Source organism: Oncorhynchus kisutch, linkage group LG30 (genome assembly GCF_002021735.2).
Source record: "Oncorhynchus kisutch isolate 150728-3 linkage group LG30, Okis_V2, whole genome shotgun sequence".
Taxonomy (NCBI): Eukaryota; Metazoa; Chordata; class Actinopteri; order Salmoniformes; family Salmonidae; genus Oncorhynchus; species Oncorhynchus kisutch.
This window is the reverse complement of record NC_034203.2, coordinates 1444316-1472243: the sequence shown is the minus strand read 5'-3', so window position 1 is coordinate 1472243 and position 27928 is coordinate 1444316. Positions and strand designations below refer to the sequence as shown.

General features: G+C 41.7%; 1 protein-coding gene across 1 annotated transcript in view; it reads right to left on the bottom strand.

Moving 5' to 3' along the window:
* pex5lb (peroxisomal biogenesis factor 5-like b) overlaps positions 1–27129 on the bottom strand; it is a 159972-nt gene extending 132843 nt beyond the window's left edge. Inside the window, exon 1 of the mRNA XM_031810683.1 lies at positions 26640–27129. Within this exon, the coding sequence (XP_031666543.1) occupies positions 26640–26654 (15 nt within the window). The 5' untranslated portion in view covers positions 26655–27129. The remainder of the gene's footprint in view (positions 1–26639) is intronic.
* Between the last annotated feature and the right edge of the window lie 799 nt (positions 27130–27928).

The window sequence follows — 27928 nt, the reverse complement described above, 5'->3', positions numbered from 1 at the left end:
ACATGCTGCGTTCTTTCAGACAACCATCTGCTTTTTCTCTCAAGTGAATTGACAGGATGCATGACGAAGACCAATATCCAGAGCTTTAGGGTCCCTAGCCTGCTGATAAAGCATCCTCTGCTTTGATCATACTGAGCAGACAAAGTAGTTCTAATTGTTGAACATTGAGCTTTCTCTCCGATTAAACCATTGTAGTGAGACACTTGAAACAGCCCTTTAGCAAAGTGGTGCCCTATGACTGACCTTAACAAAAACATGCATTACCAGGTGCAGGTATGTCTTTTCTTCTGTACATCACACAATGTTTACGTTTCCACTACATCTCTCAAAAGCCATACAAGGCTTTGATTTTATGATTTGATTTGATGCTCTGTTGGAGAACAAAGACAAACACTGTTGCGAGACATCACATGTTCCGTGATTTTGGAACTGTTCAACATAATAGATCTTACAAAGAGCTTATGTCTTACAATGCATTATAACCACACCAGAACGCATTACATCTGTCAGATTTAAGAGGTACGACCAAACATCCTCAGTTTCTGCAGCTTCCTCCTTCCACCTACTCCTAGGAACCCAATCACAGCCCTTGGTGTTGGGGTATTCTCTGTCCATTGAGCTAACACCTTTTGATACTCGCTGTACAAATGTTTCAGGACTCATGAGGATTACATGGGACTATACTCCTAATTTGAAGCAGTCAAAGGTCAACCTGATGCAAATCAGCATACTTACACATTCATAAAATTTATTTGAGTGTCCTTTACCTCACGCGGAGGTAAATCAAGTGACAGTTCAGGAGATTATGACCCAAAGTTTTAATGTGAATTCCCACTCACGCTGTCACTGTTAAGTTGTATAGTTAGAAAAACCCTTTTTATTCCAGTTCTAGAAATCAACTCACTATACTTGTTAACAGAAAAGGGCAGCTTGTATTGACAGAGTAATAAAGAGCTTTGGGGCTTATTTCACACCCTCTGAATCTTCTCGGAGAACGTGAATGAGGTCTCTTTCAGAAGACTAAGAGGAATTACAATATAAGCATGCTCAGTGAAGAGCAAAGAAAATGGAATTGGAGTCACTGTCTTGAAACAGCTAACGGCTAAGGGAGAAAATTGCATGGACAATGCAAAATAAAAATACCCTTACACTGTAGAACTGTCTCCGTTTAGTACCATAAAAAAGGTGGAAATTAGGTTAAATGACTAATTGTAAGAATTCCCTGATGGGGCATACTAGGAATGCACGATATATCAGTAAGCATATCGGAATGGGACGATATTAGCTAAAAATGCCAACGTCGGCATTGGCCCGATGTCAAGTTTGACGCCGATGAAGTAATGACGCCACAAGAAATACAGCGCTACACAGAACAAAAGCAGAAAAATACTAAGCACACACATCCTACAACTAAACAAATTCAAGTCGAGCAGTCATTTGAAAGAGTATGACATTTTCAGCGAGACAACTTAAAGGCGAAATCCGCCAAGATAATGGAATTGCCCTTGACAATCAACCGTTCTCTGTCGTGGATGATGTTGGCTTTCACCGACTGGTCGAGCACCGGTACACACTAGCAAGTGAGCTATTTTTCAGATGTTGCCCTACCGGAGTTACACAGTAATAGCGTCACTGCTATTAGCTTAACGACTGACATTTGGACCAGCGATGTCAGCCCCATGAGCATGTACAGTGGGTCGTGGAGGATTTCATACTGAGGAAAGTCGTATTGCATGCTCAAGAATGTGCTGGTTGTCATACCACTGCTGCCATTTCAACATGTATGATGAAATCCTGGTTGAGACTGAACAAATAAACAACGACAGCACAGCAAGTAAGTGAAATAAATAGGTTATGATGGTGATTTACTGGTAATGGGAACATGCGTAATGCCAACAAAATAACTTTTTGGTCAATATGTGTGTGTTTCAACTATTTAAATTGTACTAGAATGCTTAAAAAGGCCGCAAAACTTTTAAATATTGTTCATCGGTACCAGGGTTTTTGGGCAAGGAAAATATCAGATATCGGTCAAAAATGTCATATCAGAAGTATTCATAGGGCATACTTCTGTACCTAAAAAAAAAAGGCGCTGCACCCGAATTCTAATCTCCAGTACCAGTCAAAAGTTTGGACACGTACTTATTCAAGGGTTTTTATATATTTTTACTATGTTCTACATTGCAGAATAATAGTGGAGACATCAAACTAACACATGGAATCATGTAGTAACCAAAAGTGTTAAACAAATTTGAGATTCTTCAAAGTAGCCACCCTTTGCATTGCATTCTCTCAACCATCTTCATGAGGTAGTCAACTGGAATACATTTCGATTAACAGGTGTGCCTTGTTAAAAAGTTAATATGTTGAATATCTTTCCTTCTTAATGTGTTTGAGCAAATACTGGTATTTATTCATTTATTTATTTTGCTCCTTTGCACCCCAGTATCTCTACCTGCACATTCATCTTCTGCCGATCTACCATTCCAGTGTTTATTTGCTATTGCTATTGCTATTGTAATTACTTCGCCACCATGGCCTATTTATTTCCTTAACTTAAATCATTTGCAGTCACTGTATATAGACTTTTTGTTTTCTTTTGTTCTACTGTATGTTTTGTTTATTCCATATGTAACTCTGTGTTGTTGTATGTGTCGAATTGCTACGCTTTATCTTGGCCAGGTTGCAGTTGCAAATGAGAACTTGTTCTCAACTAGCCTACCTGGTTAAATAAAGGTGAAATAAAATTTTAAAAATACAACATTTCAGGTGAAGCTGGTTGAGAGAATCCCAAGAGTGTGCAAAGCTGTCATCAAGGCAAAGGGTGGCTACTTTGAAGAATCTAAAATATATTTAGATTTGTTTAACACATTTTTGGTTACTACATGATTCCATGTGTTATTTCATAGCTTTGATGTCTTCACCATTATTCTACAATGTAGAAGAAAAAAAAAGAAAGAGTAGGTGTTTCCAAACGTTTGACTGGTACTGTATATCAACTAAATATTAATACATTCACATCCAGGCTGAATGTAATCAATGACAGAATTATAGTTTTCTATCGCCATAATATGAGCACATTCATTCATACTTGTGACACAATTGAAAAGAGTCTAATAAAGGCAAGCAATTGGTTAGACTAAGCCCCCAAGTCCATCATTTGTGGAGAGAAAAATACCATATTCCACACAGCACAGTCCTACACGGACAGGCTTCTCCTAATACAGCCTCGAGAAAAGCCATTTCAGCCTCAAGCCTTCTATTTATTGCATTCATTTCAGAACCAAGGTCAGATTTGCCCTGTCCCTGTCACACTAGCTGCTCATTAAAATCCCCACCCATGCCAAAGAAATGTCTAAAGAAATATTCAACCCTGTCTGCAGAGGGTGGCTGGTCAGAGTCTTTTATGCATTTTTCTTCTCTCAAGTGAATGACATCCCACTGGGCACACCACGTCATTTAAACGTGGAAATGTGGGTAATATCTGATTGAGACGTTGATCAATGAGATTTCAACCTCTAAAAAGACCAGACAGAAGTTTGTTGAATTCCCAATGCGTTATCACTATGCTTTAAACCATCTAAAAGCACAACCAAAATCCAACGGAAAAACAATGTCTGATTTTTGGTTTAGTTGTCATCTAAATGTGTTATCACTGCACTTTCAACCACAACAAAGATCAAATGGGAATAAATTGTCAGATATTTTGTATTTATACAATAACTTAATGCGTTCACTATGCTTTATCTAATAGCACTTCTAAATAACCTGGATTGCAGTTGAGATTACATTAAATGTACATACTGCAGGTGATCAATGCTGTTCGAGATTCTGCATAGATTACTATAGCAATTGTGAAGATTTCCACAGACCTGCGACCAATGCATGCTATGTTGAACATGCACGCTTTCTATGATTACATAAGACATTTATAGCTACAGTAACCTCAACATGGCCATGGATGTGTTAAATAAATATTGTTACATTAGTTTAAGACTGGCTATTTACTGTATTACAAAAGTAATATAGAATGTGTGTTTGACAATACAACCGAATATTAACATTTAAAATAGATCTAATGCTTGGATAGTTTTACTACTTTTATTTCACTATATTCCTTAAGAAAATATTGTACTTTTTGCTCCATACATTTTCCTTGACACCCAAAAGTACTCGTTACATTTTGAATGCTTAGCAGGCCAGGAAAATAGTCAAATTCACACACTTACCAACCCATCATCCCTACTGCCTCTGATCTGGCGGACTCACTAGACACATGCTTTGTTTGTAAATTAAGTCTGAATGTTGGAATGTGCCCGTGGCTTTCCGTAAATTAAAAAAACAAGAAAATGGTGCCATCTGGTTTAAGGAATTTGAAATTATTTATACTTTTACTTTTGATAAAGTATATTTTAAACCAAATACTTTTACTCAAGTAGAATTTTACTGGGTGACTTTTACTTGAGTCATTTTCTATTCATATTAAAAAGGTATCTTTACTTTTACTCAAGTATGATTGTTGGGTACTTTTCCCACCACTGCCTGTCAGGCCCAGAGTCAGTGTCCCTGTCAGGCCCAGAGTCAGTGTCCCTGTCAGGCCCAGAGTCAGTGTCCCTGTCAGGCCCAGAGTCAGTGTCCCTGTCAGGCCCAGAGTCAGTGTCCCTGTCAGGCCCAGAGTCAGTGTCCCTGTCAGGCCCAGAGTCAGTGTCCCTGTCAGGCCCAGAGTCAGTGTCCCTGTCAGGCCCAGAGTCAGTGTCCATGTCAGGCCCAGAGTCAGTGTCCCTGTCAGGCCCAGAGTCAGTGTCCCTGTCAGGCCCAACATTATCAGCACGAGGCTACCAGCCTTCAGTCGTTCTAGTTTTGCTATCTCCAGCCCTAAATCGGCCCTCAGTCCACTACTCCGCCAGACTTTAGGTTCGCTGCCATACTAGATCCACAGCCTCTGCCCTCAGTTAGTCCGAAATCCCCAGCCTCAGTCGGCAAGCAGTCAGCTCCCTCATTGCTACAAGCCCAGCTCTGCCCCTCTAGTTCTGCAGTCTCTGCCCCTAGCCAGTTCATAGCACCCAGCCGACACCCCATCGCCTGTCCTAATGCCAGGCATCAAGTTCCCTAGTCAGCTTGTTTCTCAGTCCCCTGCCCTGTCAGGCCCTGGGTTTCATTCCCTGCTAAGCCCTCAACCCCCTGACTTGGGGGACCCACCGTTTCCTGGCCTGGGGGCCCTGCTGTCACCAGATCTGGGGGGGCCACCCACCTTTTGCACTGGACGACCCCCGACCCTCACACCTGGGAGACCACCTGACTGACTCTAGGGCCCAGCCTGCTCCTGCCTCCAGATCTCTCATAGGCCTCCCTGCTCCACCATGGGAGCCATTGCCTTCCTCTGCCACATTACGTAAGCCACCTCCTTCAGCTTTGGCCATCCTCCTGCATCTTAATCAGTGCCCACAGATGTGCCCCAGCAGTCCTGCACCAGCTGAGTTACAGGATCCTCCGCCACCCGTGGCATTCCATGGGGCAGCCCAGGACTAACTCCACATCTCTGTGCACCTCCCTCATGGGGTCAGTCCCTAAGCTCCTTACGTGCGTTGGAGCCGGCACCCTCCTGGCCCCCTCTGTTTTCTAGAGCAGTGTTTCCCAACTCCAGTCCTCGAGCACCCCCTAAATCACACATTTTTGTTTTAACTCACCTGATTCAACTCAATGAGTGCATGATGATTAGTTGACAAGTTGATTCAGGTGTGCTTGTCCGGGGCTACAACAAAAATGTGTACTGTTGGGAATATTCAAGCAGTTGGGAAACCCTGCTCTAGAGTGACACTGGCTAACAGCTGCACCTCTAGTTCAGCCAAACATAAACAAGGACTCCATCTTATCCGGTCCCTTTGCTGCTCTGCCCTGTGCATCTAACTACAACAGTTCACAACAAGTAAGATTCCTATTCATTCCGAGTGTGTCTGTTGTGACGACCCTCCCACTGTCTGCCGTATTCTCTCTTTGTTCTTGTTTCCTTATTAGGATGCCAGTGGGCGGAGTTGGGAGGGTCGTCAGCTACATGGGAAACACCTGGGCCCGGTGTCTCCCAGGATAAATACACCACTTCCCCATTCATGGAGGAGACTCTCTCCATGCAGACACCTTTATAGATTTTGTGTATCTTGGTTGTTTGCTTTGGCACCTTTCAACACCCTGCATTATCACATTCATGCATGCAAAACACTCACTTACACTACTGATTACACACACCATTGTATATTATACTTAGTTACTGTATTTAATAAATATATGTTTTGTTACTCCTCATCTCCACGTTGTCTCCCTTTTGTTACGGGCTTTGAGCCGGTTCGTGACAAGTGGGGGCTCGTCCGTACCAGCCAACTGTGTGTGCCTAATGTGTGGTGGTGAAAAAGAAAAACCAATAAAACGGCTGAATCATCTGCCTTGTTCTTACCAGACATCCTGTCGAGGGCCAGAACCAAAGTTAATCAGCTCAAGTGTACTAGTGGGTGAGGGCATACCAGCCAACTGTTCTTCCCATACATTTCCCATTAGTCTATCGTCGGCTAATCTGAGGCTCGGCAACTGACTCCAATCGATCCACAAGTCCACGGTTGCGACACAACTTTTCCTTTAGACAGCACCCCTCTGGCTCCCCATCACTCCTCTTTCACTCACTATGTCCATTTCTCTATCATACAAGTGATGTATGATTCTGTAATAACACAATTTGATTACGTACACTTGTTCAATATAACTTAATAAATCCCTGTCATAAATATCTCACCCCTTCGTATCAATTGAGGACTTCAAACTGTTGTGCCTTTGCATTTGCATAAATGTACAGTTTACTCCAGTTTCTTAACATGTACGGGAAACTCTGGCATTGATGTGCTTAATTCCCAACGAGAAAAGCAAACATTTAAAATTGTGTGATCTTTCCAAGGCCATAGTGTCATTAGTGGGACTTAGCACTTAAGCCAGAGCTTGACTACGTTCATCTTCCATTAGGATGGTTAGGTTAATGTGCACAGATGCATGCTTCCGTTGCTCCAAAACCACTACATGACAAAAACCTTCAGTTTGATAAAAGATGGCATTCAGTTTTCCATGACCATAAATTACATAAATGACAATTCAAAACGGAGATTGTTTAACATGTTAGCATGTTAATCCTATATTATTATATTACTTTCACTTCAAGCACTGCCCAGAATACAAGCAACCTTATATACCACTGCTCAAAAAAATAAAGGGAACACTAAAATAACATCCTAGATCTTAAATACTTTTTTCTTTAAATAGTTGAATGTGCGGACAACAAAATCACACAAACATTATCAATGGAAATCAAATTTATCAACCCATGGAGGTCTGGATTTGGAGTCACACTCAAAATTAAAGTGGAAAACCACACTACAGGCTGATCCAACTTTGATGTAATGTCCTTAATTAAAGTCAAAATGAGGCTCAGTAGTGTGTGGCCTCCACGTGCCTGTATGACCTCCCTACAATGTCTGGGCATGCTCCTGATGAGGTGGCGGATGGTCTCCTGAGGGATCTCCTCCCAGACCTGGACTAAAGCATCTACCAACTCTTGGACAGTCTGTGGTACAACGTGGCGTTGGTGGATGGAGCGAGACATGATGTCCCAGATGTGCTCAATTGGATTCAGGTCTGGGGAACGGGCGGACCAGTCCATAGCATCAATGCCTTCCTCTTGCAGGAACTGCTGACACACTCCAGCCACATGAGGTCAAGCATTGTCTTGCATTAGGAGGAACCCAGGGCCAACCGCACCAGCATATGGTCTCACAAGGGGTCTGAGGATCTCATCTCGGTACCGAATGGCAGTCAGGCTACATCTGGCGAGCACATGGAGGGCTGTGCGGCCCCCCAAAGAAATGCCACCAAACACCATGACTGACCCACCACCAAACCGGTCATGCTGGAGGATGTTGCAGGCAGCAGAACGTTCTCCACGGCGTCTCTAGACTCTGTCACGTCTGTCACATGTGCTCAGTGTGAACCTGCTTTCATCTGTGAAGAGCACAGGGCGCCAGTGGCGAATTTGCCAATCTTGGTGTTCTCTGGCAAATGCCAAACGTCCTGCACGGTGTTGGGCTGTAAGCACAACCCCCACCTGTGGATGTCGGGCCCTCATACCACCCTCATAGAGTCTGTTTCTGACCATTTTAGCAGACACATGCACATTTGTGGCCTGCTGAAGGTCATTTTGCAGGGCTCTGGCAGTGCTCCTCCTGCTCCTCCTTGCACAAAGGCGGAGGTAGTGGTCTTGCTGCTGGGTTGTTGCCCTCCTACGGCCTCCTCCACGTCTCCTGATATACTGGCCTGTCTCCTGGTAGCGCCTCCATGCTCTGGACACTACGCTGACAGACACAGCCAACCTTGCCACAGCTCGCATTGATGTGCCATCCTGGATGAGCTGCACTACCTGAGCCACTTGTGTGGGTTGTAGACTCCGTCTCATGCTACCACTAGAGTGAAAGCACCGCCAGCATTCAAAAGTGACCAAAACATCAGCCAGGAAGCATAGGAACTGAGAAGTGGTCTGTGGTCCCCACCTGCAGAAGCACTCCTTTATTGGGGGTGTCTTGCTAATTGCCAATCATTTCCACCGGTTGTCTATTCCATTTGCACAACAGCATGTGAAATGTATTGTCAATCAGTGTTGCTTCCTAAGTGGACAGTTTGATTTCACAGAAGTGTGATTGACTTGGAGTTACATTGTGTTGTTTATGTGTTCCCTTTATTTTTTTGAGCAGTGTATTATTGCTCAACAGCTTTGAAAATCAGCCAACCAATAACATCAAACCTCTGAACATTTCCTTTAAGTGTTACGTTTTACTGGTTTAAAATCAGAGATTGGTCAAAGTGATTTTTCCTCAGCGCAGGTGTGAAAAGTGTTAACTTAGCATTGGCTGAACAGTCAAGTGGAACCACATTGTATTGTCACACAGTTTTAAAAGACAGACCTCCGCAAACAAATTACAGAATCCCAACGCACTTAAGAGCATGTAATTGTGGCTAGAGCATTTAACGCTGTCCATTTTCTTATTTTAACATTTATAGACAGCAAATCATAGGGTGTTCTGGTCATATAGGTTGTTTTACTTGGAAGCTGTGTTTGTTCTACAAAATGGACAGAGACATTTAAAAAGGGTAGGTACACTTTTTAAACAGTTAGGATAGAGGCAGTATGGTTTGCATGTCCCAAATTTGTGGCCTAATCAGATCTTAGTAACTTCCAATCACGGTTTGTCTATGCAATTTTAAAATTGCGAACCATGCCCCTATCACTCCTATTGTTGTTTGGTTAGGTGGTGACGAACTTTGTTAGTCAGAAAGGATCTTGTTCAAAGCACTTTTTTTTTTTAAATCAGTGCTGGATTATAGTGATATTGTCTATATGCCTCAGCATGTACCTTAAACTCTGGACACAGTGTATCATGGTGCTTTAAGATGTATCACCAACGCTAGATCACTCACTCATCACTTATCTGTATGCTATGGTGCAATGGCTCCCTCTCTCCACCAGGAGGCTAAAGCACTGGGGCATTTCTGTGTACAAAGCATTGATGGGGCAAGTCCCTTTGTATCTCTGTTCCCTACTGACCAGATCAGTCACTAAATACAGTCTTCGTTCACAGTCGCTGCTGTCCTTGTCTGTTCCTAAGTTTAGAACTGAGATGGGTTTTGTATTTTATGTATTATATTTCCCCGTTTTGCTTTCTTGCCAGGTCACCCTCGCAAAAGAGGTTTTTAACCTCAATGGATCTTACCTTGTTGAATAAAAATTGAAAATAAACATTAGCTATGGCTATTTAAACAAATCTGAATCCAGGACTTAAACACTGTCTGAAAAACCATGATTATGTCTAAAAGGTCAACCTACCCTTTAAAAGCACATGCAAGGCCAAGCCATGAACAAGGACTGGACCTCAGACTCATTGAGTCACCACTATAGGCATTTAGCTGAAAAATCCGTAATTGTTTAGCCCAAATTAAACATTTTGCACTTTGTGCCGCCCACACCTTCTCATTTTCTCTTCAGAGGCATCACCTTGACATGGCCATTAATAAATTCCTATCAAAGAGCTGGGACAAATCAACCTCGAGCCATAAACCGCAGGAGGGAGGACATTTATGAGTTAAGATGGGTCTCACCATCTTTTCTTCCCCTAAAGCTCATTCTTCAGCCCACAAAACAGCCATCTTCAGCTGCTGTCTCGTGCTCTCCCTTTGCCTCTTCGGCCACCCTCTGTAAAAATGTAAAGTCTCAAGACACCATGATTGTGTAATGAAACCATGAAAAGGGTGCGAGGGTGCGCCTAAGCTGAGATCTGGTGTTCGGAGGGTGTTTGAATGTAAACCCAATGTAGTGCTTTAATTAATACACAGAATGTGTTTTAAAACAGAAATGAAGTATACTAAAACACGCTAAGTGGTTATTCAACCTGAATATTGGTGTTTTTAAGAGAGCATTGTGAAAACACTTTCAGGGGATTCAATGCATGTAAAACACAGAATCAAAATACAAAAACAATGTTTCTCATACAATCAATGGTTCAGAAATGCAAATGGTATATAGCCTAAATATTGACTGATAAGGGCCTATGGAGAATATTTTTTGTGGATTTCCACCTTTCTTTTTTCCCCCTGCTTTATTTAGACAGATTAGAAACAGGAGGGGTAATAAAATAGTACATTTCTTTGGAATGTTACCCACTCAACCACACTAAGAAATTATTCTGGGATGAATTGAAATTGACAAAGTAAAAATGCAAAATAAAAATGCAGTGCAGAGCCCGTGGTCTAGCAGTAACGCACCCGGCTTAGACACTTCATCCCTCTCCCTTCTGAAGACCGGGATTAAATTCCTCGCTCCAATCCTTCAAATAGTTTCCCCCACCAATCTGTACCCCCCGTCATTTCAGAACTGTCTCGAAGTGTAAAAAATAACCCCAAAATCTCTTTTTAAATGTGTGCAAGTTATTTCAATTTGTTCATTTAATTTTACCAAAAATAAATGCATGAAAAAATCCAACTTAATATATTGCTAAAAATGTAAGTATCTTCATGAGAATAACCAAAGAGAGAGAAAACAGGGATTGAACTAATACCTTCCATGTCCTATCTTGCCAGGAACTCTGTTTTTAAAGGATTGTGGGTAATTCAACATTTGTAGACTTCATGATTCTTTCACACAATGTTGTATGCATATGTTTGAAGAAAGAGTATATTTATACATTAGTATTAAGCTTGTTGTGCGATGAGGTGTAATGGATAATGATGAATGGATACCAAAACAGTCAGGCAAATTGCAGTTAAATGAGGACAGCACCCATTCATGATTGTCAACGGAAGAGGCAAGTGCAGAATCCTCAAATCTTGAAGTTCAACCTCCAGTTACTGCTGGTGGTTTGAACACTATGCTTGACAATACCAGCTAAAATGACAAATTATCAAATACATAAAACATTAATCATGAAGACACTTCAGAAAAAGGGATCTAATTCTGTACTAAATGGAACTCGAAAACACAAAAAAGGCATTTCAAATTGTTTCTGTTAGTGCTCCCAGTCCCTGGCAAGGTGTTGCACAAAACGTGATTTAGTAGTGTTACAAGAAACCATTTAATGTTTCAAAACATCTCAGGATGATGAGTTTCAAAACTCCAGCATAGTTAAGGTTTCGTCTCCTTCAAGTTGTTTCTCTTATAAAGCACTTCATTTTAACAGCGCACTCTATACATCACCAACCCTCGAAGGCCCGAATTTGACATTGACGGAAATGGACAAGTACGCAGCCCATTAGAGATAACAGAGAGACAGACTTCTATGTGTATATAATAGCTATCGGTCAGACCTACATGACATATAGCCATGCGTGTAGGGTTGCAAAGGGTCGGAAACTTTCCGGGAAATTTTCCATGGGAAGTTAAGCCCTGGAATGTTGCTTAAATTCATCCAAAAAGAAGTTTGCTTATAACAGTGAACCTTTTTTTGTGGGATACACATAAGGCAATTCTAGGTCTTGTGGCATATTTGGGTTAAACTATCCCCAATTCAATGGAATTGCAACTCTCTGCATGCACAGTGCCATCACATGTACAGCTGATTCTCAAGATCTTTCACACTAATGAGAAGCTATTGATCCCACACTACTACACTGTCTGAGCCAAGGACAACATGCTTTCTGGTAAGTTTTGATTACAATACTGGGTGGGGTATTGTAATCGAATAAAAGTCCCTCTATTTCTATTTGAGGTGAAAATGATGAATCAGACACCTTATCGATAGCAACAGCTCATGGTCATCCTGGAATCAGAAATTATTTGACTCAATGGAGGAACGTAGTCAGAGAAATGATGATGAAAGTTTTGCTTGAGCTGTGCATGCAACTGGTTCACCAACTGGCTCACAGGTAATGTGTATTGGAAGAGATTTCTGGATGTTCTTACCCCTCCAACCAGACATGCTTTATCTATTGACTTTATCTATTGACCTTCAAGTGAAGGTCAAGCAAATCATAGAGAAAGCACAAAAGGACCAACTGACATGTAAGTGATTCTCTCGTTAACACAGGTGTGAGCGTTGACGAAGACAAGGCTGGAGATCACTCTCATGCCGATTGAGTTTGAATAACAGACTGGAAGCTTCAAAATGAGAGTGGTGCTTGGAATCATTGTTCTTCCTCTGTCAACCATGGTTACCTGCAAGGAAACACGTGCCGTCATCATTGCTTTGCACAAAAAGGGCTTCACAGGGAAGGATATTGCTGCCAGTAAGATTGCACCTAAATCAACCATTTATCGGATCATCAAGAACTTCAAGAAGAGCGGTTCAATTGTTGTGAAGAAGGCTTCAGGGAGCCCAAGAAAGTCCAGCAAGCACCAGGACCGTCTCCTAAAGTTGATTCAGCTGCGGGATCGGGGCACCACCAGTACAGAGCATGCTCAGGGTGGGCAGCAGGCAGGTGTGAGTGCATCTGCACGCATAGTGAGGAGAATACTTTGAGGATGGCCTCGTGTCAAGAAGGGCAGCAAAGAAGCCACTTCTCTCCAGGAAAAACATCAGGGACAGACTGATATTCTGCAAAAGGTACAGGGATTGGACTGCTGAGGACTGGGGTAAAGTCATTTTCTCTGATGAATCCCCTTTCCGATTGTTTGGGGCATTCGGTAAAAAGCTTGTCCGGAGAAGACAAGGTGAGCACTACCATCAGTCCTGTGTCATGCCAACAGTAAAGCATCCGGAGACCATTCATGTGTGGGGTTGCTTCTCAGCCAAGGGGAGTGGGCTCACTCACCATTTTGCCTAAGAACACAGCCATGAATAAAGAATGGTACCAACACATCCTCCGAGAGCAACTTCTCCCAACCATCCAGGAACGGTTTGGTGACAAACAATGCCTTTTCCACCATGATGGAGCACCTTGCCATAAGGCAAAAGTGATAACTAAGTGGCTCGGGGAACAAAACATCAATATTTTGGGTTCATGGCCAGGAAACTCCCTAGACCTTAATCCCATTGAGAACTTGTGGTCAATCATCAAGAGGCGGGTGGACAAACAAAAAAACACAAATTCTGACAAACTCCAAGCATTGATTATGCAAGAAGGGTCTGCCGTCAGTCAGGATGTGGCCCAGAAGTTAATTGACAGCATGCCAGGAAGGATTGCAGAGGTATTGAAAAAGAAGGATCAACACTGCAAATATTGACTCTTTGCATCAACTTCATGTAATTGTCAATAAAAGCCTTTTGACACTTATGAAATGCTTGTAATTATACTTCAGTACTCCATATTAACATCAGACAAAAATATCTAAAGACACTGAAGCAGCAAACATGTGGAAATTAATATTTGTGTCATTCTCAACTTTTGGCCAGGACTGTACAAGAGGGCCAAACAGCAATCTACCTCACCAAACAAAGTGAGAAGAATCAGTGCACCACATTGAAGCTGCCCAGCAACACCCGTTGGGGTGGTGTTGTCATAATGTTTGACAGTCTCCTGGGGGGGAAGGTGTCTCTGGCCATATCACAGTCTGCCGATATGAACAGCCCCATCAAGAGGATCCTCCTGGATGACGTATTTTGGGAGAGAGTGGTAAGCAGCCTGAAACCTATAGCAGTAGCCATTGCACAGATTGAGGGAGACAATGCCATCCTGTCTGATGTTCAGACTCTGCTTGCAGATGTAAGAGAAGAAATTCGTACTGCCCTGCCCACTTCACTGTTGCTCCAAGCAGAGGAAACTGCAGTTCTGAAATATAACAAAAAGCATGAAGACTTCTGCCTGAAGCCCATACACACCTCAGCGTACATGTTGGATCCCAAGTATGCTGGCAAGAGCATCCTGTCTGGTGCAGAGATCAACCAGGCCTATGGTGTCATCACTACCGTGTCTCACCACCTTGGCCTGGGTGAGGGCAAGGTTCTTGGCAGTCTGGCGAAATACACTTCCAAGTAAGGGCTTTGAGATGGAGATGCAATATGTCAGTCATGCCAACATATCGCATCAGCCACCTGGTGGAAGGGACTTTGTGGATCTTAGGCTCTTTCCCCTCTTGCCTCCATCATCCTCCAAATCCCACCAACATCAGCCATCTTAAAGTGCAACTGGTCCTTGTTTGGGAACACACCAGCTGATCAACACAAGGGTTGAAAAATTGGTGGCCCTCTGGGCAAATGTGAGGCTTTTTGAGCCTGGCAACGAGCCATCCTCAACAAGGCTGGAAAGTAACAGTGAAGATGAGGCCTCAGAGTCTGATGTTCAAGACGTGGACATTGAGGAGGTCCAGGGAGAAGAAGACATGGAAGCCTGACAGGAAGACAACCAAAGCTTTAGTTTCTAGAGTATAATTTTACAGATGTATGTTGAAAACATTTTTAGGAGATGGAATGGATCATTCAATATTCCCTTTTGTGTTCAGTGAAATCATCCCATGATATGGTAAATATATCCAATGCAAAAAACATGGTATTAATATTAATATGTTTCTGTTAATTCCCACAGACAATTTCCACCTCTGAATATTCCCCAAAATGTGCAACCTTACATGTGAGGTAAAGGAATAGATAAATCTAGGGGGACTGAACAGGGACTCATGCACAGACAGATTATAGTATAGAGAGGAAACAAATAGCCTACATGCCTGCCCTGGGTCAAAACACCAATACAAGTGCATGTAAGAAGCGAAAAGGTCTCAATTTTCACCATGATCAGAAATGAAATACTTGTGAGGATCAGTAATAAGGACCAGTAATATAGATTCTCATTGTTCCAACTTTGTTCTAACTTTCCATTACTATGTACAGAATAGCTCTACTAGCACTTGTGAAAGTTGTGTTGTGCAGATAATGCACCACCAATATTTAGGGCAGGGTTACTCAAAGCCGAGCTTTGAGGTCCAGAATACTCCAGAGTACTTATTTTCCTGGTAGTTAAAAGGGGCAGTGCAGTCAATGTGATTATCCTGTTTTTTTTAAATGACATTTCCACACTGTTGTCTAAATAACGCTCTGAAATTATGAAAATGGTGATAATGCCCTTTTCGTGTAAGAGCTGTTTGAGGAAAAAATGCCTGGAATTCCAGACTGTTCAGGTGAGAGGAGTTTTTGGCCCAGATCATGACTAGTGATAAACCGGTGAAATTTTTGGCTGATACAGATAACCAATATTAAAAAATTTTGCAGCCTTTTAAGCATTCTAGTACAGTTAAACAGTTAACACACACACACACACGGACGCAGCGGTCTAAGGCACTGCTTCTCAGTGCAAGAGGCGTCACTAGAGTCCCTGGTTCGAATCCAGGTTGTATCACCATGGGAGGGGAGGTGCACAATTGACCCAGCATCGTCCGGGTTTGGTGGCATTGTAAATAAGTATTTGTTCTTAACTGACTTGCCTAGTTAAATAATGGTTACACACACATACAGAACACAAAAAAAACACACAAAAAAATTGGCATATGTACGTATGTCCCCATTACCAGTAAAACATAATCAAAACCCATTTCTTTCACTTACTTTCTGTGCTGTTTCGTAGTTCATTTGTTCAGTCTCAACCAGGATTTCATCATACATGTCAGGCAGTGAAGTTTCAGCTCTCTGTCCGTGGCCCCTCTTCCTCGGTGCACACTGTCACTGTGTCCGTTTCCATCTTGTCCAGCTGTGTATGTAACATTTCCCGTAAACCCTGTTTGTCTGCATCGAAGTAGCAGTCCATGTACCTAGCATCGAGCATGGTGGCGACACAGTAAAGACAGAATGCCACCGAATCACTTTGTTGAGCAGGCGTTTCAATTAGAGGTCGACAGACTATGATTTTTCAACGCCGATATCGATAATTGGAGGACAAAGAAAGCAGATACCGATTAATCGGACGATTTTTAAAATATATATATATACATATATACATACATACACACACACACACACACACACACACACACACAGTGGGGAGAACAAGTATTTGATGACTGCAAAATCGGCAGTGTTTCCTACTTACAAAGCATGTAGAAGTCTAATTTTTATCATAGGTACACTTCAACTGTGAGAGACGGAATAAAAAAAACTAAAATCCAGAAAAATCACATAGTATGATTTTTAAGTAATTAATTTACATTTTATTGCATGACATAAGTATTTGATACATCAGAAAAGCAGAACTTAATATTTGGTACAGAAACCTTTGTTTGTAACTACAGAGATCATACATTTCCTGTAGTTCTTGACCAGGCTTGCACACACTGCAGCAGAAATTTTGGCCCACTTCTCCATACAGACCTTCTTCAGCTCCTGCAAGTTTCGGGGCTGTCGCTGGACAATACGGACTTTCAGCTTCCTCCAAAGATTTTCTATTGGGTTCAGGTCTGGAGACTGGCTAGGCCACTCCAGGACCTTGAGATGCTTCTTACGGAGCCACTCCTTAGTTGCCCTGGCTGTGTGTTTCGGGTCGTTGTCATGCTGGAAGACCCAGTCACGACCCATCTTCAATGCTCTTACTGAGGGAAGGTTGTTGGCCAAGATCTCGCGATACATGGCCCCATCCTTCCTCCCTCAATACGGTGCAGTCGTCCTGTCCCTTTTGCAGAAAAGCATCCCCAAAGAATGATGTTTCCACCTCCATGCTTCACGGTTGGGATGGTGTTCTTGGGGGTTGTACTCATCCTTCTTCCTCCAAACACGGCGAGTGGAGTTTAGACCAAAAAGCTCTATTTTTGTCTCATCAGACCACATGACCTTCTCCCATTCCTCCTCTGGATCATCCAGATGGTCATTGGCAAACTTCAGACGGGCCTGGACATGCGCTGGCTTGAGCAGGGGGACCTTGCGTGCGCTGCAGGATTTTAATCCATGACGGCTTAGTGTGTTGCTAATGGTTTTCTTTGAGACTGTGGTCCCAACTCTCTTCAGGTCATTGACCAGGTCCTGCCGTGTCGTTCTGGGCTGATCCCTCACCTTCCTCATGATCAGTGATGCCCCACGAGGTGAGATCTTGCATGGAGCCCCAGACCGAGGGTGATTGACCGTCATCTTGAACGTCTTCCATTTTCTAATTAATTGCGCCAACTGTTGTTGCCTTCTCACAAAGCTGCTTGCCTATTGTCCTGTAGCCCATCCCAGCCTTGTGCAGGTCTACAATTTTATCCCTGATGTCCTTACATGGCTCTCTGGTCTTGGCCATTGTGGAGAGGTTCGAGCCTGTTTGATTGAGTGTGTGTACATGTCTTTTTTTCAAACAGGTGCAGTTAATACAGCTATTGAGTGGAGAACAGGAGGGGTTCTTAAAAAAAACTAACAGGTCTATGAGAGCCGGAATTCTTACTGGTTGGTAGGTGATCAAATACTTATGTCATGCAATAAAATGCTAATTATTTACTTAAAAATCATACAATGTGATTTTCTGGATTTTTGTTTTAGATTCGTCTCTCACAGTTGAAGTGTACCTATGATAGAAATGACAGACCTCTACATGCTTTGTAATTAGGAAAACCTGCAAAATCGTCAGTGTATCAAATACTTGTTCTCCCCACTGTATATACATTTTTGTAATAATGACAATTGCAACAATACTGAATGAGCAATGAACACTTTTATTTTAACTTAATATAATACATATGGGCTTTTGGATGGGTGTTCTTAAGATGATTCCACAGGTTGGTGGTATTTCTTTTATTTAGCCTTTGCTGACCCCATGCTTACATCTTTATCACAAATAAGACACCTTGTTTTCCCTGGTGCCAATTCCATGTAATAGTCCCACACTGGTGCTCTGCTTTTCTCTGCCATCTGTAAAACACACACACAGCTCTGAAGTGACAATGACACTGAAGAGTCTGCTTAGGAGACAAATACTCTCAACTGTTTGAATAAAAAGAGAGCTTAAGTTACCTGTGATGAATGTTGAAAACAAAAACTAATTTCTACATGCAGGAAATCCTATTTTAATAATGGACATGGTAAGAATTGACTACCAAAGTGCTAGTCATAATTCCCATGGCACCTTCTAGCAAAATCTGAAAAGCGGTTCCTTCATTAATTTATTCCATAGGATATTTTTAGATTCACTTCAAATAAGGTCTGTGTTTCGTGTAGGATTACGCCACCTTGCCAATTTTATAACTGTGTAGATATCCATAGGACAAGGTAACTCTGATCAATATTGGCTAAATATAAGCAAAGATTTAAAAAATTGTAGTGGATTTATGAAAATATTTTGACAAACATTACCTTATCCTAGTGAGATTTACATGGGTATCAAAACGCAGAGGCGGTTTAAGCCTGCATGAAACACAGACCTTATTTGAAGTAGATCAAGACATTCTCTATGGAAGACATGAACGGTAAAATAACGAAGGAACCCCTTTCAAGTTCAGCCGCAAGTTATTACAGGAATTATAACACGTCGACTATCTCTCTAAACCATATACCTTTGACTATTACGAGCCTGCTGCTGCCTACCACTCCTCAGTCAGACTGCTATTTCAAATCATAGACTTAACTATAATAAACACACAGAAATACGAGCCTTAGGTCAAATCCGGAAACTATCACCTCGAAAACAAAACGTTTATTCCGTTACGTATTTTATCTAACGGGTGGCATCCATGAGTCTAAATATTCCTGTTACATTGCACAACCTTCAATGTTATGTCATAATTACATAAAATTCTGGCAAATTAGTTCGCAGAGCCAGGTGGCCCAAACTGTTGCATATACCCTGACTCTGCGTGCAATGAACGCACGAGAAGTGACAATTTCACCTGGTATTGCCTGCTAACCTGAATTTCTTTTAGATAAATATGCAGGTTTAAAAATATATACTTCTGTGTATTGATTTTAAGAAAGGCAATGATGTTTATGGTTAAGTACACATTGAAGCAACGACAGTGGTTGATTGATTGTTTTTTTATAAGAGAAGTTTAATGCTAGCTAGCAACTTACCTTGGCTTACTGCATTCGCATAACAGGCAGGCTCCTTGCAAGGCAGATGGTTAGAGCGTTGGACTAGTTAACTGTAAGGTTGCAAGATTGGATTCCCCCGAGCTGACAAGGTAAAAATCTGTCGTTCTGCCTCGTTCCTAGGCAGTCATTGAAAATAAGAATGTGTTCTTAACTGACTTGCCTAGTTAAATAAAGCTTAAATAAAAAGGTGTAAAAAAATAATAATAATAAATATATGCGCCCAAAAATACAGATTTCCGATTGTTATGAAAACTTGAAAATCGGCCCTAATTCATCGGCCATTGCGATTAATCGGTCGACCCCTAGTTTCAATGCCATGACAGAGGGTATCACGTCTGCTGCAGGCGCAGTTGATGAGCTTATTTCTCCAGTCAGTTGTTCGAATGGAGCTAGCTAGTGTGTTCAGGTTTAAATGTTTCAAACATGTTCTCAAATGCCATTGAAATGGCAGCAGCGGTATGACAACCAGCACATTCATGAGCATGCAATACGACTTTCCTCAGTACGAAATCCTCCACCACCCACTGTGCTATCAGACTCAGCATGTTCATGGGGCTGATATCGCTGGTCCAAATGTCAGTCGTTAAGCTAATAGCAGTGACGCTATTACTGTGTAACTCCGGTAGGGCAACATCTGAAAAACAGCCCACTTGGTAGTGTGTACAGGTGCTCGACCAGTCGGTGAAAGCCAACATCACCCACGACAGAGAACGGTTGATTGTCAAGGGCAATAAAAATCCATTATCTTGGCGTTGTCTCGCTGAAATTTTCTTAATCTTTCAAATGACTCCGAGCCACACAGCAGACGTTGTGGGCTAGGTTAAGAATGCTGTGTTGCATGTGTAGCACTACATTTTACGTGGGGTCATTACGTCATGTGCCTACATTATATAGGTACGCACGTCAGCTTTGACATCGGTTTTACACATCGGCGTTAAACTAGACAGACATCGGCCGATTTCCGATAAGTTCACCAATATATCGTGCATCCCTAATCATGACATCACAATCTGATTATTTCTTACCAATGACCAGAAAGCTTCTATTTGCATATGGATCCTCCTACTTTGAAGGGGTAAAGTCTACACCCCTCAAACTCAACTCTGGACCTTGAAGATAGTTCCACTGCATTTTTCCATTGTTCCGCTCTAATCAGGAACTGATTTAAACCAGGGACACCAGCTGTGTGCAATTAATTATCAGGTAGAATAGAAAACCAGCAAGCTCAGGACCTCGTATGGTAAGATTTGAGTACTCCTGGTCTAGACGATCCTATCCACCAATCAGGGCTGTGTATGTAAATATTTACAGTTGCATCAATAAGCCCACACGATCAGACTGGGCATTTTAAATGGCAAAAGGACGCTCAGGGATATAAATAACAAATATATTTGGAGTTATTTTTATGAACAGTGACGATTTAAAAAATACAATTTAAAAAAAAGACTGCATGGGGGGGGGGGTACTTTAAGTATTGTACAGATTGTCCACTTCTGACATCAAGGTTCTCACTTAGTGTCTCTTCTCAGTATTCAGGTGTATTTGCCCCTCCACCCTGACATGCATATACTGTGCATTGAGTACTCATGTTCGTGAGATAAAACTTGATGCCTGCCAAATAGTGTCCCGTCATCATTTTTGCATCAGCATGGTTTGAGGAGCATTGCAATATAGGAGGCTAGCATATGATGTATAGTGACAAAAATGCACTTCCTTGGAATCTTCCAACAGGCATGAATCAAATGCTGCAAACCTATCATGTTTGCCAACTTTTTCATCATATTCGTTACTCAAGATAATTCTTATCTAGTTTAAGTCTTTGCCTTGGCAAAATGCTTTTAAAAGATTAGAGCGCATAGTGCACAAAAAGGGATCTAAAAGGCTTAAAGTGAAGTATCTGTAGCGCTAAATGTAGCGCTACACTTGCAACACAGCATTCTTAACCTAGCCCACAACGTCTGCTGTGTGGATCGAGCAGTCATTTGAAAGTTTAAGAACATTTCAGCAAGACAAGTTGAAGGTGAAATTAATATGTAGGGGTTGCTTAACTTTTTCCACAAACATTTTTACAGCCTTATTCTAAAATTGATTTAAAAAAATGTTTTACTCTATCTCCACACAATATCCCATCATGACACAGAGACAACAGGTTTAGAATTGTTTACATATGTATTAAAAATAAAAAAAACAGAAATACCTTATTTACTTAAGTATTTGGACCCTTTGCTATGAGACTCAAAATTCAGCTCGGGTGCATCTTGTTTCCATTGGCCATCCTTGAGATGTTACTACAACTTCAATGGACTCCACCTGTGATAAATTAAATTGATTGGACATGATTTGGAAAGACACACACCTCTCTATATAAGGTCCCACAGTTGACAGTGCATGTCAGAGCAAAAACTAAGCCATGAGGTGGAAGGAATTGTCCGTAGAGCTCCTAGACAAGATTGTGTCAAGGCACAGCAGCATTGAAGGTCCCCAGAACACAGTGGCCTCCGTTCTTCAATGGAAGAAAACTGGAACCACCAAGACTTCCTAGAGCTGGCCAAACTGAGCAATCAGGGGAGAAGGGAGGTGACCAAGAACACGATGGTCACTGGCACCGCTTCAAAGTTCCTCTGTGGAGAGGGGAGAACCTTGCAGAAGGACAACCATCTCTGCAGCACACCACCAATCAGGTATTTATGGTAGAGTGGCCAGATGGAAGCCACCCCTCAGTAAAAGGCACGACAGCCCACTTGGAGTGTGCCAACAGGCACCTAAAGACTCAGACCATGAGGAAAAATGTTCTTTGGTCTGATGAGACCAAGATTGAACTCTTTGGCCTGAATGCAAGTGACACGTCTGGGGGAAGCATGGTGGTGGCTGCACCATGCTGTGGGGATGTTTTTCAGAGGGAGAGACTGGGAGACTAGCCAGGCTCGAGGGAAAGATGAACGGAGAGATCCTTGATGAAAACCTGCTCCAGAGGAGCTCAGGACCTCAGACTAGGGTGAAGGTTCACCTTCCAACAGGACAACGACCCTCAGCACACAGCCACAACAATGCAGGAGTATTTGTACTTATTATGGATCCCCATTAGCTGCTGCTTTAGCTGCTCTTCCTGGGGTCCAGCAAAATTAAGGCAGTTTATACATTTTAAAACATTACAATACATTCACAGAATTCAGAACACACTGTGTACCCTCAAGCCCCTACCACATATCTACAGTACTAAATCCATGTGTATGTACAGTGTGTATGTTATCATGTGTGTAAGCATTTGTCTGTGCCAATGTTTGTGTTGCTTCACAGTCCCCGCTGTTCCATAAGGTGTTTTTTAAATCTAATTTTACTGCTTGCATCAGTTACTACTATCACGCTTTACTAGTCCAACACTCTAACCACCTGCCTTACATTGCACTCCACGAGGAGCCTGTGTGGCAGGCTGACTACCTGCTCCGCGAGTGCAGCAAGAAGCCAAGGTAAGTTGCTAGCTAGCATTAAACTTATCTTATAAAAAAACAATCAACCTTAACATAATCACTAGTTAAACTAGTAAATATCATCATCAGTAAATAGGAGTTGCATATAATACTTCGCCAAGCGGGTGATGATTTAACAAGCGCATTCGTGAAAAAAAGCACTGTCGTTGTACCAATGTCAATGTGTCCCTAACCATAAACATCAATGCCTTTCTTTAAAATCAATACACAAGTATATATATTTAAACCTGCATATTTAGTTAATATTGCCTGCTAACATGACTTTTAACTAGAGAAATTGTCACCTCTCTTGTGTTCCGTGCAAGCAGAGTCAGGGTATATGCAGCAGCTTGGGCCACCTGGCTCGTTGCGAACTGTGTGAAGGCCATTTATTCCTAACAAAGACCGTAATTAATTTGCCAGAATTGTACATAATTATAACATAACATTTAAAGGTTGTACAATGTAACAGCAATATTTAGATTTAGGGATGCCACCCATTAGATAAAATACGGAATGGTTCCGTATTTAACTGAAAGAATAAAACATTTGTTTTCTAAATGATCGTTTCCGGATTCGACCATATTAATGACCTAAGGCTCGTATTTCTGTGTGTTATGTTCAAATTAAATCTATCATTTGATAGAGCAGTCTGACTGAGCGGTGGTAGGCAGCAGCAGGCTTCATTCAGTAAGCATTCATTCAAACAACACTTTCGTGCGTTTGCCAGCTGCTCTTCGTTGTGCTTCAAGCGTTGAAGTATTTAAGACTTCAAGCCTATCAACTCCCGAGATTAGGCTGGTGTAACTGATGTGAAATGGCTAGCTAGCCAGCGAGGTGCGTAGTAATAGCATTTCAATCGGTGACGGCACTCGCTCTGAGACCTTGAATTAGTTGTTCCCCTTGCTCTGCAAGGGCCGCGGCATTTGTGGAGCAAAGGATAACGATGCTTCGAGGCTGGCTGTTTTAGATGTGTTCCTGGTTCAAGCCCAGGTAGGGGTGAGGAGAGGGACGGAAGCTATACAGTTACACTGGCAAGACTAAAGTGCCTATAAAAACATCCAATAGTCAAAGGTATATGAAATACAAATGGTATAGAGAGAAATAGTCCTATAATAACTACAGCCTAAAACTTCTTACCTGGGAATATTGAAGACTGATGTTAAAAGGAACCACCAGCTTTCATATGTTCTCATGTTCTGAGCAAGGAACCAAACGTTAGCTTTCTAACATGGCACATATTGCACTTTTACTTCTCCAACACTTTGTTTTTGCATTATTTAAACCAAATTGAACATGTTTCATTATTTATTTGAGGCTAAATTGATTTTATCAAATCAAAGACAATTATAATAAGACAGAAATACGAACCTTAGGTTATTAATATGGTCAAATCCGGAAACGATCATTTCGAAAACAAAACGTTTATTCTTTCAGTGAAATACAGAACCGTTCCCTATTTTATCTAACGGGTGGCATCCATAAGTCTAAATAGTGCTGTTGCATTGCACAACATTCAATGTCATGTCATAATTGCGTAGAATTCCGGCAAATTAGTTCGCAACGAGCCAGGCGACCCAAACTGCTGCATATACCCTGACTCAGCGTTCAATGAAAGCAAGAGAAGTGCCACAATTTTCCTAGTTTAATATTGCCTGCTAACCTGAATTTCTTTTAACTAAATATGCAGGTTTAAAAATATACACTTGGTTATTGATTTTAATTAAGGCGTTGATGTTCATGGTTAGGTACATTGGTGCAACGACAGTGCTTTTTTCGCGAATGTGCTTGTTAAAATCACCCGTTTGGCAAAGTAGGCTATGATTCAATGATAAATTAACAGGCACCGCATCGATTATATGCAACGCAGGACAAGCTAGATAAACTAGTAATATCAACCATGTGTAGTTAACTGGTGATTATGTTAAGATTATTTTTTTATAAGATACGTTTAATGCTAGCTAGCACCTTACCTTGGCTCTTTGCTGCACTCGCATGACAGATAATCAGCCTGCCACGCAGTCTCCTTGTGGAGTGCAATGTAATCGGCCATGATCGGTGTCCAAAAATGCTGATTATCGATTGTTATGAAAACTTGAAAATGTACCCTAATTAAATCGGCCATTTCGATTAATCAGTCGACCTCTACTCCCCATCCAACCTGACAGCACTTGAGAGGATCTGCAGAAAATAAATGGTGGAAACTCCCCAAATACAGGTGTACCAAGATTGTAGCATCATAACCAAGAAAACTCAAGGCTGTAATCGCTGCCAAAGGTGCTTCAAAGTACTGAGTAAAGGGTCTGAATACTTATGTAAATGTGATATTTCAGCTTTGTATTTTTATAAATTAGTAAACATTTCTAAAAACCAGTTTTTGATTTGCTTTGTAGTTATGGGGTAGTGTGTAGATTGAGGGGGGATTTTTTTTTAAATCCATTTTAGAATAAGGCTGTAACATAACAAAATGTGGGAAGAGTCAAGGGGTCTGAATACTTCCCGAATGCACTGTAAGAGAGAGTCCTAAAATGTGCTTTCAGCAGGCACAGTCATGATAGCTTAGATGTTGATAAGTGGTCCACTAATAGAAACCAAATAACGACTCACTCTCAATAAAGAAAACAGCAAGATAAACTGAAGTTTAAATCATTAAAAGATAAATTGGTCTCACTCATTGAAGTAAAGGTTGTAGGCATTCCCTGGCTGGTTCGTATAGACGGTGTACAAAACATTAACACCTTCCTAATAATTGAGTTTGCAGCCCCTTTTGCCCTCAGAACAGCCTAAATTGGTCGAGCATGTTTTTGTTTTTTTTGTTTGTTTTTTATTTCTCCTTTATTTAACCAGGTAGGCTAGTTGAGAACACCTTTATTTAACCAGGTAGGCTAGTTGAGAACAAGTTCTCATTTGCAACTGCGACCTGGCCAAGATAAAGCATAGCAGTGTGAGCAGACAACAAAGAGTTACACATGGAGTAAACAATTAACAAGTCAATAACACAGTAGAAACCAAAGGGGGAGTCTATATACAATGTGTGCAAAAGGCATGAGGAGGTAGGCAAATAATTACAATTTTGCAGATTAACACTGGACTCTACAAAGTGTCAAGACTTCCACAGGGATGATGGCCCATGTTAACTCAAGCTTCCCATAGTTGTGTCAAATTGGCTGAATGTCCTTTGGGTGGTGGACCATTCTTGATAAACAAGAGAAACTGTTGAGCATGAAAAATCCAGCAGTGTTGCAGTCTTGTCTTGCCCATTCAACCTCTGAATGGCACACATACACAATCCATTTCTCAATTGTCTCAAGGGTTAAACCCCCTTTAACAGGTCTCCTCCCCTTCATCTACACTGATCGAAATGGATTTAACAAGTCACATCAATAAGAGATCATAGCTTTCACCTGGTCAGTCTCGTGGAAAGAGCAGATGTTCCTAATGTTTAGTACACTCAGTGTGTTAAATGTTATTACTCTTGCAAAAACTACTTAATTTCTATCGTCATTCATCTTATGTCCGCACAATTTTTTTTATAGTAATTCATTTTACTTCCATAAAATGTCCTCAAGCAGTCTGTAGGCTATAGAATCACCGTTTTTTTACTAGGTTATGTAGAATACACGTGCCATTATGGCGTGAAAAACTGGCTTTTGGAGGACTGCTTTTAAAATCGTAATCTTACCTGCACCTGGTACATAATTCAGTCAAACAGGAGGATTGTTGAAGTCGAATAGGCTAGTTCAGCACTTGGTTGCTGAACCTTTTCACCACAGAAGGCTTGGACAGGCTGTCCCTTGCTCATGGAGTTGACTGAACACGGAGTTGACGCTGTTTTCGTATCCAGCTAGCTGCTACCCCATCGGCGAAGAGAGGTCCCGGACCATTAGTCAACGATCGGCGTTTCTCAAACCAGCCAAATTACTATCACAAACTAACGTATTGCTTCTGCAATGAGCCCGGGTCATGTTTCCAATATTTACACAATTGTAAATAGTATTTGTTTCAAAATTGCAGCAGCATTGCGCTCGGGGCTATCTTTTTTAGGAGGATAGAATGAATGGAGCTTCGGATGTCCCAACCCCTGAAGAGACAGCGCACTCTCTCTCTATGCGACTCGTCCGCTGACGTGCCCTCCGGAAATGAACGAGAATACAGCCCGAGTCAACGTGAGATGTCGTTAACCCGACATGCTCTTTTGAGAAGACGCGGCAACATGAATATTTTATGACATTTCATAACAAGTACTGCACACAGTTGTGTTTTTACCAACCAAAAATGATATTCTACTATTTTGCTGTGCAGGCAGACACGTGTTATGAAGGTTAAGAGCCTAAAAGCCAGCAAGATTCCCATGTCATCCATTTGTGCTTTTCAAAGAAATGGAGAAACAGAGCAGAATCTATGTAATTTTTCACTAGTCTACCAGAAGTGATAAAGAGTTAGGTTTGAGTGAAATAACTTTTTAAGAATCATAAGTCAACCTCTCAACTGAGGCAGCCTAATCAATTTAGTCCTTGTCGGCAGTAGCTGAGATGTAATTTAGCCAAAACATGCAACCGTGGAGTGCAGGCAAGCTAGTGATGGGCGTTCCGGATCTTTTCAGTGAGCCGGCTCGTTCGGCTCAGCTCACCAAAAAGAGCCGGTTCTTTTGGTTCCCAAACGGCTCTTTTCAAAAATAAGTCAAACAGTTTGCGATAGTTTGACTATGATTGGTGTTAAAACAATTCTAATTAAATTATTAAATGAAATCATACTCTACCTTAAGCACAATGTATTTAAAAATGCATTTGTTTGTTACTTAAAAGAATGCTATTAAACATTTGCATGTGAGCTGAGCTGGTGGAAGAACAAGGCCTCTGTCTACCGACAGCTTACTAAAGTCATGACAGGGAGACTCTGCATAGTGGCCTCATCCGTTCCCTCTGAGAGAGTCTTCTCAAAAACAGGACAAATAATTACTGAGAGAAGAAA